The sequence below is a fragment of the Mustela erminea genome, chromosome 7, assembly GCF_009829155.1.
Source record: "Mustela erminea isolate mMusErm1 chromosome 7, mMusErm1.Pri, whole genome shotgun sequence".
NCBI lineage: Eukaryota > Metazoa > Chordata > Mammalia > Carnivora > Mustelidae > Mustela > Mustela erminea.
Genome location: NC_045620.1, coordinates 121,394,801 through 121,409,703, shown reverse-complemented (window position 1 = coordinate 121,409,703; position 14,903 = coordinate 121,394,801). Strand labels below are relative to the sequence as shown.

Below are 14,903 nucleotides of genomic sequence, written 5' to 3'. Positions count from 1 at the left end.
TTCTTTTCAGTCCCTTTGTATGTGAGAGTCAAGTGAACAAAGGTTTCCCGTCATTTCATTGATCAGTTCTAAAGTGTGTTTTCAGCAGCAGAGCGTGAACTACGTGCTATCATTTGAGAAAGAGAATAAGACATTGATTTCTACAGAAGCACTGCTGCTTTTAAAATGAATGTGTATTCGTTGAAATATTCAAAAATAATCTTATAATTAAAAAAAGTAAGACTGTAAATATTAATGAAGTACAAGGGCGATTGAGACAGGACTCTGTTGCCAGGGAAACCAGCAGGCAGAGCTCTAGCTGTTCCAGGGGCTGCCTGCCTCCCGCCTCCCTTGGGGGCTGGGGCAGGTCTGAGGCTTAGAAATGTTGCAATCGCCCTGCTGAGTTGGTATCTTCTCTTTGAAAACCAAAAAACAAACAAAAACAAACAAACAAACAAAAAAAAGAATTCATTTAGAAAAATATTTGTGCTGGTTTATATACATTGAAAATATTCACATAGATCCATGTTTGTAAGAAAACTGTTTTCAACTGCATATCCATTTGCATTTCAACAGAAAATGTTCCCATTGCATTTTATAAAAACCGCCATGAATTTTTTAATGAACAAAGACTCATTCATGAGAATTTTTTTTCATTTCTCCTGTTGAAAAAATTTTCAGAACCCTGTCACCGTCTTGTGGATTCCATGAGTTAATTCAGCTAGATGTCCTTGTGTCCTCTCAAGACTTCTCTTAAATATTTCTCTTCCATATCTGGTTTTATCTTGAGCCCATCACTTTTTTCAATATAATTTTTTAAAAGATTTTATTATTTTAGAGAGCGAGAGTGCCGGGGATCCCACGACACCAAGGCCATGACCTGAGCAGAAAACCAAGAATCAACCCACTGAACCACCCAGGCACCCTGAGCCTGTCACTTTTTTTTTTTTTTTTTAAGATTTTATTTACTTATTTGACAGACAGAGATCACAAGTAGGCAGAGAGGCAGGATTCCTGCTGAAGAGAGAGCCCTATGTGGGACTCAATCCCAGGACCCTGAGACCATGACCTGAGCTGAAGGCAGAGGCCCAGCCCTCTGAGCCACCCAGGTGCCCCAAAGCCTGTCACTTTTAAATGTCAGTGTTTGTCAACTTGTCGCTTTAATCCTTGGCGGTCTGTGGTAATTTCCACTGTACTTTAAAGTTGTTAATGTGTTCTTAAGAAGGTGTTCAGATCAGTGACTTGGTGTTACATGCATACATCTACGAAACTTACATTATATTGATATTGTTGTGAAAGTTAAAGAAAGAGGGGCCTATTAGCTTCACCTTTTCCTAAACTTTGAAAAGAACCCAAAATCTGTCCTTCACTTTTAATGTTTGGAAGATCAGAGTTCCTGTCATTAAGCCATCCTTTTTCTTCCTAGCTGTAGGGAAGAAATAATCAGAAAGGAAATCACTGAATAGTTAAAAAGAAAAAAATTTTTATCAAATATATCTGTAACATGAACTGTTGATTAGTCAACTGGTTGAGACCTGCAAAATCATTACTTGTCATCATTTTGAACTTTACTATCTGTCGACTGTGTTTACAGCAGAGGAAGGCTTTTTATTAGGTAGCTTTGGCTAGTTTTTCATGCTATTTTTGCTTGCATAGTTTAGGGATGGGGATAAGTGACCTGCAAGAGAAAGGAACGTGACTAGTGGAAACACCAGCTTCTCTTTGCCAACAGCTGAGCTCTGGGAGGGCAGAAGGGCTCAGAGCTCTGGGCAGGGTCCATCCTGGTGGATTCAGGCACATTCTCTCAGCACATTCTCAGCTCCCGTGGAAGAGGGGCCACATAGGCCCCGTGCGTGGTTCACGCACAGCTTCTGCCTTCCCCATGAAAGGGCTCGCCTTGAAGCTCTGCGCTGGTGAAGGAGACCTTGCAAGGCTGGATACCAAACCCACCGACGGCAAGTCCTTCGAAGCAAAGGTTTTTCAGGATAATTCAATATTTGACAGTGTGAAAAGGAATGTTCCGAGTGAACTGAATCAAAGGTTGGTGGTGGTAAAAGTGCCTCCGGCTTTCTGAGAAAGCAGTAGAAGATGCTAGGCCATCTGCTGTGGCTTCCACCTTCCCCATCCCATCCAGAAATGTCTATGCTGGGAAAGTCTGTTTTCCAATCCTTGGGCCAGGATGATGACATGAAGAGGAGCCTTCTGAGCCAGGACGCTGCTTGCTACCCTCGGCTTCGCTCCGTGCTGCTCAGGAGGGCTTGCTTCTCACCTGGCGTCTTCACTTCTTCCTTTGCTGTGTTCTGGGATGTAGGTTTCATATGTAGCCTAGGAAGGGGCAGAAAGGCCCAATTGCAGGGTTGTTATTATTATTATAATCATCATCAACTCTCCTTTGATGAGGTTGTACCCATCTTCATGCTCTCACCTGCCCTCCTGCCAGACCCACAGTAATCCTAAGAACTTTGCTCTTGGCTACACCGATCCAGTGTAGGTAGGACTTACCGATCCCACCTATTCCCTTCATATAGTAACGGGAGGCAGACTTTCAGATGGAGAAACCAGGGACAAAGAGAATCCCCAGGAGCCCAGGTTGGAATCAGGAGCCTGGGAACCTGACTCTGACTGGTCTGATGCGGCTCCTTTCTCCATTGCTGGGGAGTTTGAACCCGGTACATCCTTATTCTAAAAGAGAGCCCCAGCCTCCTCTCAGCTTCTAGCTGTGCCTCAGGAAGGCTGTGGAACAGCTGCTTGTAACTTGCTGTCAGTGGGAGAACTGAGGGTTGGAAGGCAGCAACTCACCAGGGAGATGGTGGACTTGGGAGGTGGGGTGCGGCCGAAGCGTTGGAGTAAGGCCTCTCGAATCTGCAGGTAAGATAATGCCCCGGTTATGCCAGCCCAAGTCCTCTCCTGGGCACCGTAAGTCAGATGGGGCTGGGTGGGCAGACTCACCTTCTTGTCCATGAGGCAGCCAAACAGCAAGATGAAGACACCCTAAGAAGAGAGATACGTGGATAAGTTAGTCAAGGAGGAAGGAATCAACCAAGACCAGCTCTTTCCCTCTCCTCTTCCTTCAGCCTCTGTCTCCCTAATTGATGTCCCGAGGCTTCCCATCTAGAATTTTCTGCACATTCACACATCATGTGGTGCATAGAATCTGTTTCAGGTGCTTCTCTTACTGCTTTGGTGACAAAGGAGATATTAAAGTTTTGGGTGCTGACAATTCCCTGACTTCTCTGGCAAAACCAGACACTGTTTTACAGATAAGAAAACCAAAGCTCACAGAGGTTTGTCCAAAGTTCTCCAGCTATTCAGGGGAGGAACTGGGGTCCACACCCAAGTCTTCTAAAATTCCTAACACCGTTTCTTCTGCTCTGCCATGACACCTCCTTGAGAAGGGACTGGCAATGACTTAGACCATCTCAAAGGGCAACAAGCAAAGCCACCCCAGAGTCACCCACCTGGGTGGTGTTGAGAATCGTGAAGATGTAGTGAGGAACTATGGAGACTTTCTCCAGCAGAGTGGCTAGGCCTAGCCCCCAGGTGAGGCCGAAGACGGGGGTGAGAATGAGCAGGGCTTTGGTCACCCCCAGAAGGGCATGTCGCTGCTCCACTGGAGGCCCCTCTGACAGCGAAGGTCTCAGGAGCTTCAGCACGGCCATGGTTAGTACCAGCCCATTCACACCCACGATGGCCAGCACTGGCCCCACGAAGGTGTAGAGCGCCCCTCCTTTCCCATTCAGCCAGCATGCCCCCTCCCCCAGGTATTGCCCTCGGGGTAGGTAGAGGCCCAGGGCGGCCCCTGCAAACCCTATTGGGCACATATAGCCGAGGACCACCATCAGGGAGAGTACTCGGCACTTGGACAGCTGACGGAAGACGAAGAGCAGCTGGTGGGCCAGCATCAGGGCCTGAGCCAGCATCCAGAAGAAGGTAGCCAGGTAGAGGAAGTGACAGAGGAAGGCAGCAGCCAGGCAGAGTGGGCTTTGGGGCCCGGGAGGAAGCAGTGGGGCTCCCAGGAAGCAGGTGTCTGCAGCCAAAAGGCAGAGCACCATGTTGAGCAGGGCCATATGGCGTAAGTAGGCAACTTTGTTCTGTACCACGACTCTCCACACCAGCCTGTACACGCCCAGGCACACGAGCAGTGCCAGGATGGAGGCCCCCAAGCCCACCTGACTCAACAGCTCCAGGGTGGGGTCTTCTGGAACAGTATTTTGGGACATGAGGATGGAGAAGGCAGTGAGGTGCCGGCAGATGCACTGTGTGGTGGGGCTGGCGTGGGCTGTCTGCACCTGGCACCCTTCATCTGACCAGCCCCCCTTGCCCTGGAAGAGACTGTGGTCCCAGAAGACACAGTGGGGAGTGCTAGCTGTGTTCCCGAAGTCCATGATGACTTCTCCCTGGTTGAAGGCCTGGCCACCTGCCATGACGGAAATGGAGAGGACCAGCCCAGGAGTGGCATAGAGAGAGTCCCCCAGGCCTTGGCCATAGTTTGAGGGCAGAAGACGGTCCAGTTTCCGCAGCAGCAGGCTAGTAACACTGACGTTAGTTCCATTATGGCGCAGCGGGGCCAGTGAGCGCCTGGGAATGCGTGCCTGCAAGGGGGGCTGAGTGGAGAAGGAGGCTCTGTAGTCAGCAGGAAACGCAGGTCCAAGGAACTGGGTCTGCAGCCGCACGTTCCGCGAGCTGAAGGAGAAGGGCTGACCCTGTGGGCACAGGTGGCACGCCAGGGTCTCCACAGCCAGCAGGAGAGCTGAGCCCACCGAGGGCTTCTGGGCCTGGGCTGGGGCCCACAGAGAGTCGGTGTCCATGTCGAGGACCTTGTCTGTGGTTTTCAGGAGACCCTGTGACACCCAACAGAGAGATCCCAATGGAGAGCGGAGCCCTGGCCGCTAGAGCCCACAGCACTGGGCGAGGGGCACAGGGAACTCTAGGCCCCAAACCCACGTTTCCTAGTCCAGCAGGAGACCCAAAGGTGGAGAGCAAGGGGGATAGGAAGAGACACCCATGAAGAAAGAGTTTCTGTTGGGGAAGGATGGGGAGCTGTTTAGCTCACTACTGGGGTGGCTTCAAGTATGTGGTCTCCTGATGCAATCCAACCTCTCCACTTGACAGTCTCTTCTCTCCTCTCCATCCCTTGGGTCACCTAGACCCTAAGGGGCCCCTTTCCAATTCCTTGACCTCTACAGGTCTATAAAGCTAAGAATGGTCCCCAGTGATAGAGGGGATGGTGTTCTGAAGTAGAAGGCCACATGCATGTCCATCCACACACATGGGATGCACATTCCCAGATAGGAAGAGTGTGTTGTGTCATTGTCCCTGGTTATTCTTTAGGATGCCTCTTATTGGTCACCAACTATTGCCCATAGTGAGAGCTGGGTTAGGTGAGTCTAGCCAAGCCAAGCGTGTTCTAGTATCTCCATGTAGGTATTGTGTGTATGTGTGTTTCAGGGGGTGGGGTGGGGGGCTTCCCATCATATGCACCCATCTGCCTCTGCATGAAAGCCTCTGAACTCACTTCTTCACACCCGTTCCTGCCTTCCCCGACCTCCCGCGTGTTCCCGGCATCGGACCTTCTCCACAGTCCATGGCCTTAAAGACTGGTGTCCGAGAGGAGAGACGGACCAGGGGAGCAGACACTCAGACTCTAGAAAGGTCTGCTGTCTGACAGCCCATGGTGATATCAGAGGGACAGAAGTGCCCAGAGCGGGGCGCCTGGGTAGCTCAGTGGGTTAAGCCCCTGCCTTCGGCTCAGGTCCTGATCTCAGGGTCCTGGGATCGAGTCCCACATCGGGCTCTCTGCTCAGCGGGGAGCCTGCTTCCCTCTCTCTCTGCCTGCCTCTCTGCCTACTTGTGATCTCTCTATGTCAAATAAATAAATAAATAAATAAATAAATAAAATCTTTAAAAAAAAGAAGTGCCCAGAGGTAAAACGCTTCAGGCCCCCACCACCCAGCTGGCCCCCACCATGGCTCAGAGAGCTTACCTGCAGGGCCCTGCGGGTAAGCTGTATTCTAGCATCCACCACCACCCGAGCCAGGAATGATATGGTGCCCAGCAATGCCAACAAGTCAGAGGGAGAGCTCACCGCTGTCACCTGCTCTGACAGCCGTGCCAGGATCTGGGGCACCTCCACAGTAGGCTGGCCCTGGCCGGCCCATAGGAGCTGAGACAGACAAAAGCGCAGGAATTAGGGAGGGGCTGGGCAAGTCCTCATTAGGGAGGGGCCGTTCCTCCCCATCCCCACACCGGTCCCAAGGGAACAGGAAACCAAGATTGCGTGAGCCACATGGAAGGAAATGACACTTTCATGGGACAGACACTTGGTGAGATTAAGATTGGAGAACAGCATATGCTCCACAACGAGAGCGCTGGGCCCTCGCCAGCCCCTGCCTCACTCCCTGGCTCTGCTAGGCTCCAGAGAAGGTGAAGGGCCTTTAGGCTGGCCTCAGGGGGAAAGGCTTCTGAAGTGAGGTCCTGAGTGAGAAAGGGTTAGGGCATGGAGGTTGAGGCGCGTGGGCAGCGGGGCCCAAAGCGTTACCCGGGCTCTGCGATGCAAGGCCAGGAGCTCTGCGTCTGTGCAGCTGCTATAAACGGGCTCCCAAATGCCATCCGGCCCACAGGTCCGCTTCACCACACCCATCCTGTTTGCTGGGCACGGGGCCTGTGCCACGTGGCCAGCCTTGGTGACATTCCAGGCAATAGCTGAGGAGTCCCCTGGGCAGGTGGTGTCTCCATCTGCACAATGATATCGGGGAGGATCGGCAACCACAGTGCAGCCCCAGCCTTTCTGGGGCAGAAGACTGACCAGGCTCTGGAGACCGGCCGTGGGGCCCGGGGCAGGGTCGAGGAGCACCCAGGACAAGTAGGTGAGAGGTCAGCCGGCTGGATCCCAAGCCCCACGTACCCTGGATGACAGTGACAGAGATGGGGACCCTGAGAGGGGCCAGCCCTGGGCTCTGCAGCTCACAAGTGTATGTGGTGTCCACCACAGGGCAGCGCTGGACGGCCAGCACGAAGCACTGGGAGCCGGGCGCGCTGGCCAAGAAGGCTGCAAATGACGTGAGAGAGGGAACAGTTACTGCGCCTGGAATAGACCTGGAACCCAGCAGGCCAAGAGATGTCCTCTCAGTCTTTCTAGAAACTTCAGAAGCAGATGACACGGTAAAGGAGAGCTGAGTGGTACACGAGCATCAGACTACGGAGGCAAGGCTTGGATTTTGGTGAGGGACACCCGGGGGGTGGGTCTCTAACTAACCCCAGGACATGAAGCCAGGTTCCTCATTTGTAAAACAGGGTCTATCATCAAATGAACTTCACAGAGTATATTGCAAGAGTTCATTAAGATTGTGTGAAAACATTTTGCAAAGTTATCTACGCTCATGTGGTTATTGCTGGATCGATACAATTAGGATTGCTCGTGGGGTAAAAACAGGGTTGAACTTGGACTCCGAACTCAGGTCGCACTGCAGCCTCTGCTGCCTGTGAACTGGAGAGCCAGCTGCCACCTGTCCCCTGACCCCGACAGCCCCTCCGTACCTTTGCTGCCCTCTCCGGGACTCCAGGAAGCTGTGTAGGCCAGGTGTGTGCTAGGGATGCAGCAGGTCAGCTGGAAGCCAGGGCAGGTGGCACAGGAAATGGAGAGCTGGTCTGGAAGCCGAGCCACATCTGTTGCCTGCAGCGGCACCTCCACCACCTGGGACAGCTCCCACCTGAATCCCTGAGCCTCAAAGCAGCACAGGTACTCACCTGCGGATACATACCTGCTGCACCTCCCAGCTCCTTCGGGCCCCACCTGTGCCACAGAAGCTCTGCTGCTCCCGAAGCCACACCTGAGGTCTGCCTTCCCGGGGGGCCTCTCAAGCCCAGCAACAGAGATCCCTGCCCCCAAAAGGATTTCTAGGAGGAAGAGGCCTGGAGAAGAGGCTCCTTTTTTAATAGCCTAGAGCCATGAATTCCAAGGTGAACCCCTTTCCTGCTAGGGGATGTCCTTCCTGAATCACCTGCTGCCACTGCAACATCTTGACGCAGAACACACTGTCTGTTCACTGCTGAGACTGATCCCCTACCTTCGGGGGGGGGGTACAATGGGATAAATGGAAAGATGCAAAGGGAAAGGAAGGGGAGAGAAAAGCAGGAAGGGGAAGAGAGGGAGGAGGAGGAAGGCGAGGGCATCGGGGAAGAGAAGGCTGAAGAGAGATGGGAGGAGGGCAGGCTAGCTACCTGCCCATCTATGGGAGACGTTGAAGATGCTGAGGACAGCCTGGCCCGGGCTAGAGGCCAGGGACACATGTGTCCCTGGCTGCAGGAGGATGGGGGTGGGGCTGCCCGCGGGCCGCAGGAACCAGTTAAGGTTTGTGGTCTCACGGCTCTTGACGAGGGTCAGGTTCAGAGTGGTGCCCGGGGTCCGCACCCAGGAGTTCGGGCTCAGCCTTCCGGGGACTGCAGGGAGGCAGGAGGCAGGGGCCCCTTGGAGCAGGAATTGTGGCCCTCTGCGGTTAAGCTCTCACTCCTTCCCCCTCTTCGGGAGCCCATTCCGCCTCACTCCCTCCCCACCGCCCCCAGTACTATGTCACTTTGTTTTGTCGCTGGATGAGTGTGGCTGCTGCAGTCCAGCTGGAGAACTCTGTCTTAGGGAGCCAAACAAGGAAGCCTTGTGGTCCATGATTTTCCCTCCCCTAGGCAACCTGGGGCTGCTGGAGCCCCTTCCTGGCCCTCTAGGGTCAACAGCAGTCACTCTAGCCCTTTCTCTCCCTGTCCATATGTCTCATGAGCCATACTGTTCATTAGTCTCACTACTCAGGGCTGTGACCCCCCCACGCCCACCCCAGGATAATTGGCAATTCTCCTGCCCGGTGGGGAAACCTGGGCTTGGGCCAGCTGGCAGAAATACAGGGGTCAGAGAGGAGAAAACACACTGAGGCTCATTGGTTTCCAAGTTCCCGACCCTCCTTACCAGGTGGCAGCAACTGGCAGTACCCGGCTTCAGTAGAGCCAAAGACCAGACAGCCGCAGGGCCTGTGGTTGTGGGTGGTCTGGCAGGGGCGGTGATGGGAGCAGACGCTGGTGTTCCACTGGTACCCAGACAGGCACGCACAATAGCTTTGTCCATCCGCGTGGACGTTACACTCTGCAGCAGAGGGTGGGGATGAGAGGTGGACAGGCTATGGGAGGGGGCCAGGTAGTCTGATGCCTGAGAGGCTCTAGGGCTGGCTGTCTGGAGCCATCCCAAAGTCACAAGGGCCTCAGCCGTCAGGGACTGCCTCCTCAGGGTGAAAAGCAGCAGAGGTCCTCCTGCTAGGCAAAGTCATCAGGGGTTGGGGGTGTGTGGAGAAATCCGACCCACCACTGTCTGCCTCTTGGGCCTCTGCCAAAGTTTAGAAGATGGGGACATGGAACAGGAAGGGAAGGGTGTGTCTGGTGGGGAGGTGAGGAAGGAGCCGGCCCATGGAGACCCTCCAGGAAATGGGAGGGGCTGGCAGTGGTCAAGGTGAGCTCGCTGCAGGAGACCTAGGAAGCCCGTGTCCCCTTCTCTCTGAGCCCCCATCCCCCATAAGTGGTGGACGGGCCACTGAGAGACAGGGCTCCGTAGAATCCCCCCTACCTGTCGTGAGGCTGAGGCCAGTGAGAGTTCTTGGGAAAGAGGAAGCCGAGGCAAGGGGGCGAGTCAGGGTCCTGGAGATTGCCAGTGGCCAGGTCTGGTTGGACAAGGCCAGCTGTACATAGACCGAGGCCAGGACTGATTCTACAGGAGCAGAGGGGGGGCAGCTGGAGAGGAGAGGCCGCAAGGCTATGATGGGCTTGTCCCCTTCTGCCTCCCATACCTGACTGGTCCCTGCCCGGACCCCAGGCAGATCCCACCTCCCACAGCCCAGCTAGGAGCTGACAAGACTCGAGAGAGCTGTAACCCTTCACTAGCCACGGTGCATCCACACACAGCTCCATGTTACCCTCCCCGAAACCCTCATTTATAGACGAGGCTCTCCAATGGGAATGATTTTCTCAAGGCCTCACAGCTAGAGAACTGGCCTCTGGATCTGTGTGTCCGCCATGAGCAGCCATGATTGCAGCCCTCTGGGGGCCTTCTTCAGCCTCATCCCCTGCCCCCTGTCCTCTCCCCAGCCCTCCATCCACTCCCTCCTCCAACTCCTGTCCACTCCGTCCACTCACCACCTTCTCCACTCCTTCGGTCCAGTGGCTGCCCCGATTCCCCTCCAGCCTGACTCTGTGCCTGGAACAGAGCACAGAGGAGAGACCTCTGAGAGGAGGCTGACCCCAGGTTTCTCCCAGACACACCTTCCTCCCTAGGGGACTCAGGCCGGCCTGAGTCATTTGGCATGTCTCCATCTCTTTGAAGCTCTTCTTTCGCCTAGGCTAGACCCAAGCAGGCACATCAGGAGAGGAACGCAAGCTTCCGGTAGGAGGCACCAGGGCTGCAGCCCCGAGGACTCCGCTGGGGCCTGCAAATCCCACCTGAACCCAGAACCCGGCACACCCTAGAGAGTCAACATGCTTTGCTTAATTCCTTCCTGAATTTACCTGTCCCTGGGCCTCTAGGCTAATTGAAATGGCAGTATCTGGAACGCCATTGGGGAGGGCTGGGCAGAGCCGGCTGGGGCCCAGCGGCTTGGAAAATTCTGTTCTCTCCATAGGAGTTGCCACGAGGGTGAGCACAAGGCAGCATCTTCCCTTCGTCTCTCGTTCCTATAAATCATTTCCTCACTAACTCCTCCCTCTCTCGAAATTGTATATGAACGTGCATACTATCTAAAAAAGGTCACCGATATGGATATGGTTAGAGATGCAGATGTCTTCCAGGGAGAAAACAGAGATCCCAAAGTGCTATCTCGACTTCGCTGTCTTCAGATTCTCTCCTGTCCTCTATGCCCATCGTTCCCAACTCTGGAAAATTCTTCTTTTCTTTCCATTTTTAAATTGTAAGCTTGACCGGGAGAGCCTTCATCCCAAGTGCAGCTGGCATTCCTGGAGTTCACAGTGACTCTCAAAGAAACAAAAGCTCTCCCATTCCCTGGAAAACAAGACTGACCTCTCAGAGACTTTTATAAGAAACTGGCCTTTTTCTACATTACTTCCTCTCCCTTCAGTCCTTGCTCCTCCACCTGTCCCTTCATCCACACCGGTTGCCTCTCACGCTGACAGGCCCCTGTGTCAGCTCTGGAGACCTTCCCTGGGTCCTCGCCCCAGTCTTACTCACGGGTTGGGATACTTGCGCAGCTGGAGACCGCAGCGGGGGCAGAGTCATGGCCAGGAGGAGCACGGGGAGAGCTGCGCAGACCATGGCTCAGGGAGGCAGACCTCAAGAGTCCTACGGTTGCTGCATGATGCAAATTCCCTCAGAGAAGGGCTGGCAAGGCTCAGCAGCAGGGATGGGAGGGGAGAGGGGACCGGAGCCAGCCGAATTTACAGAGGAAGCGCGACAGTCTGTGACTGAGTCACATGGGCATCCAGCTCCCCGTAGGGCCACCTGGAACCCATGGACCCCAGTGAGAATGGTCTGCACAGCTTCCCCCTGGGGTCTGAACCAAGAACTCGGTGTACAGGAGAGGGTTTGAGGGTCCCAGATCACAATGAGCAATGTGCCAGTAAGCCAGGGACCTGGGAAATCTGGATCATGGATCCCAGAGCCAATGCAGAAAAGACATACATTAGGGCTGATTTCTGGCCTAGAATAATTTCTGGACTCTTAAATTTAACCAAGAACCTGGAAAAATGCTGGGAGAAATAGTTTTGAAGTAAGGATGGCTTTTCTAAATATGACACAAAACCCAGAAAGCAGAAAAAAAAATAAATTAGGCTGTCTAAAACGCTATAAATTGGGGAGGAAAAGCACATTGCAGTGAAAAGGTGAAAGACAACATGTTTGTAGCATGATGCTTGAGTAGAGGGCCAGCCTTAACGTAGGAGATTATCTTACATCGGTAGGATAGAAAATAGGCAAAAAATAGAAAAAGTCTCTTACTGAAAAAGAATTATCAATAGTTTGATAAACATATAAAAAATCCACATTGAGGGGCGCCTGGGTGGCTCAGTTGTTAAGCATCTGCCTTTGGCTCATGATCTCAAGGTCCTGAGATCGAGTCCCACACTGGGCCCCTTGCTTGGCGGGGAGCCTGCTTCTCACTTTCCCACTCCCCTAACTTGTGTTCCCTCTCTCGCTGTGTCTCTCTCTGTCAAAAAAAAAAAAAAAAAAAATCCACATTGAAATAAAAAAGAAAAAACAGACAAAAATAAGAAAACAAAAAAAGAAAAAAGTAAAAAAATGAAATAAAATATTCCGTCACCTACTAATTATCAAAAGACAAGATACTGATTATATTCATTGTTGAGAGAAGTGTAGTGATACATGTATACAAAAGTGTGTGTACAAGGATGTTCAAGGCAGTTGTTCATGATAGCAAATGAATTAAACAACCAAAATGTCCATTCGAAAGGGACATTTCCAAACAACTGAACATCGCTGTGGAAAAAAAGTGAGATAACTCTATTTTGAGGTGAATCCCCCTATATATGGTAAAGTGTAAAGTGTATATTATGCCATCTTTTACATAAAAAAGGGAATCTATATTCAACTTCTATGCTTTTTATACCTAGAATATTTCTGGGAAAACACCTCAGAATGTTGGCAACTGTTGCTTCTGGGGAAGGGGATTAAGGGTGCAGATGTCTATTTGATAAATATCTTTTCTAAACATAGGTATGTATTTTCCCAATTTAAAAAAGGAAGAGTAGATTTATTTTTTTATTTTTTTAAGAGTTTATTTATTTATTTGAGAGAGAGACAGTGAGAGAGAGCATGAGCAAGGAGAAGGTCAGAGGGAGAAGCAGACTCCCCATAGAGCTGGGAGCCTGATGCGGGACTCGATCCCGGGACTCCGGGATCATGACCTGAGCTGATGGCAGTCGTCCAACCAACGGAGCCACTCAGGCATCCCGGAAGAGTAGATTTAAACATGCACACACACACACACACACACACACACACACACATGCATAAACACACACGTGTGCATGCTCATACACATACACTTACACATGCACACACACACACACATACACACACACAATCTAGGGTAAAAATCTAGCCCCAGTACACTTCTACTTCCCCCACCTCCTCAACTGTCCCCTTGCTAGGATGGCTGCCAAGACATAGTGGACACACAGAGCAATGACATACATGGGAACAAAGACTGTTAATAATTGATTTCAGAAAACTTGAGAGTGATAAAGAATTAGGTTTGAGAACATAGAGGGGGGATGCCATCAGCATGTTGGGAACCGTCCACGGCAGCTGCAGGTTGTCTCAGAGGGGCTGGGGGATATGGGCCACCACCAGCTTCTGCCACAGTCACCAGAGTGCATCAGTCCAAGCCTAAGGTGGTCCTGGACGGGGCTCGACAGGGTCTTTCAAGGAGCAGAACTACAGAAGAGAGAGGTGGAACCGTTTCTGTAATTGGAGAGAAGTTTCAAGCACTTTTGCTTATACACAAAATTACTGAGGAAAGATCGGACAGAAATGCTACAGGTTCTGGGAAGTGTCCGTTGACTTTACCTCTGGATTCCTCAGGGCTTCACACTGCCCACCAGACAGCCATAAGTGATATTTGTTTTATATGAATCAGTGGATAAATGACACACGCCAAGGGGCGTCTGGGAGGCTCAGTGGTTTGAGCATCTGAAGCTTGATCTCAGCTCAGGTCTTCAGCTTAGGGTGGTGAGTTTACCTGTGTGGGAGCACCACGCCCAGTTAGGAGCCTACTTAAAAAAAAAAAAAGAAAGAAAGAACACATCAAGACATTAATGGTGGCTGAAACTGAATGGTGGGATTTGGCATGTTTTTCCGTGTTCTGTATTTTTCAATTTTATATTCCATAATCGGAAAAAAAGTTCTAATAAAAATATCAGATCTTGGGTGCCTTCGTGGCTCAGTCGCTTAAGTGACCTACTCTTTTTTTTTTTTTTTTTTTTTTTTTTATTAAAGATTTTATTTATTTATTTGACAGAGAGAGATCACAAGTAGATAGAGAGGCAGGCAGAGAGAGAGAGAGAGAGAGGGAAGCAGGCTCCCTGCTGAGCAGAGAGCCCGATGCGGGCCTCGATCCCAGGACCCTGAGATCATGACCTGAGCCGAAGGCAGCGGCTTAACCCACTGAGCCACCCAGGCGCCCAAGTGACCTACTCTTGAAAAACCAAAAAAACAAATCTTTTAGTCTCAACTTCTTTCTTACAGACCAACCAAGTCAGAGTCCTTCAGGTTGGCCCAGGCGTCCCCGGGTTGGCAGGAAGCACCTGGAGGCGGAATCAGGTCTCAGGCTTAGGGTGGGGTTCAGGCAAACAGGTCCTTAATTGCTGCCACTCTACTCCCAAGTCAAAGGTCAACCATGAGGCTATTGACCTCTGTAATGATGTTTGGAAACCAGTTAACCCCTGCGGGCAGCTTTTCTGGGCTCCTAGGTTGCACCCTGGGCAAAAGAAATTTCCTTTCCATTCCTTGGTGCTTTGAGCCCTCCAGGTCAAGTCAGCAGTCTTTGATAGCAAAGGTTTATAATCTGGGTTTCTCTCCTCTGTATCCAAACAGGTTATTTTAGGAGGTTTTACCTCTATTGCTATGTAAACTACTAATAGATTACTAAAGAATAAATGTAGTTTAGACCTTTAGTCCATAGGAATCCTAAATTCTTTCTCTTTCCACCTGATGGGGCATGACATTATTGGAAATATTAAATGATGGGTTGTTAGGTTGGGAAGGGACCTCACCTGAGATCCTGGGACCAAGGATCCAGAAGGGGGTCCCGCAGGCCCAGCCAAGAGGTTCCTTGGCTTTGCACAGGATAGAAGTAAAAGGAGAGCAAGAGGGAAGTGAAAGGAGTTCACTGAGTAGCTTGAGTGACTGAGAATAGCAGACCGTG

General features: G+C 51.5%; 1 protein-coding gene across 1 annotated transcript; it reads right to left on the bottom strand.

Moving 5' to 3' along the window:
- Positions 1-2,111: 2,111 nt before the first annotated feature.
- ADGRF3 (adhesion G protein-coupled receptor F3) lies at positions 2,112-11,350 on the bottom strand. Its single transcript, XM_032353093.1, has 13 exons — positions 11,192-11,350; positions 10,147-10,207; positions 9,581-9,721; positions 8,933-9,106; positions 8,200-8,418; positions 7,516-7,725; positions 6,884-7,027; positions 6,518-6,714; positions 5,963-6,142; positions 3,438-4,820; positions 2,929-2,970; positions 2,779-2,841; positions 2,112-2,304 (listed from the first exon to the last, which is right to left on the bottom strand). Exons 1-13 carry the CDS (start codon positions 11,273-11,275, stop codon positions 2,245-2,247), a joined length of 2,958 nt encoding a protein of 985 aa, XP_032208984.1. The 5' UTR covers positions 11,276-11,350; the 3' UTR covers positions 2,112-2,244.
- Positions 11,351-14,903: the final 3,553 nt, after the last annotated feature.

What these genes read in the sequence shown, in the direction of transcription:
- ADGRF3 (XM_032353093.1), bottom strand. Translation starts at nt 11,275, where the DNA reads ATGGTCTGCGCAGCTCTCCCCGTGCTCCTCCTGGCCATGACTCTGCCC. An exon ending in CTGCCAGTTGCTGCCACCTG is followed by an intron (nt 8,419 to 8,932) that starts GTAAGGAGGGTC and finishes GCCTCCCTGCAG; the next exon opens with TCCCCGGAAGGCTGAGCCCG. An exon ending in CTCTGTCACTGTCATCCAGG is followed by an intron (nt 6,715 to 6,883) that starts GTACGTGGGGCT and finishes ATCATTGTGCAG; the next exon opens with ATGGAGACACCACCTGCCCA.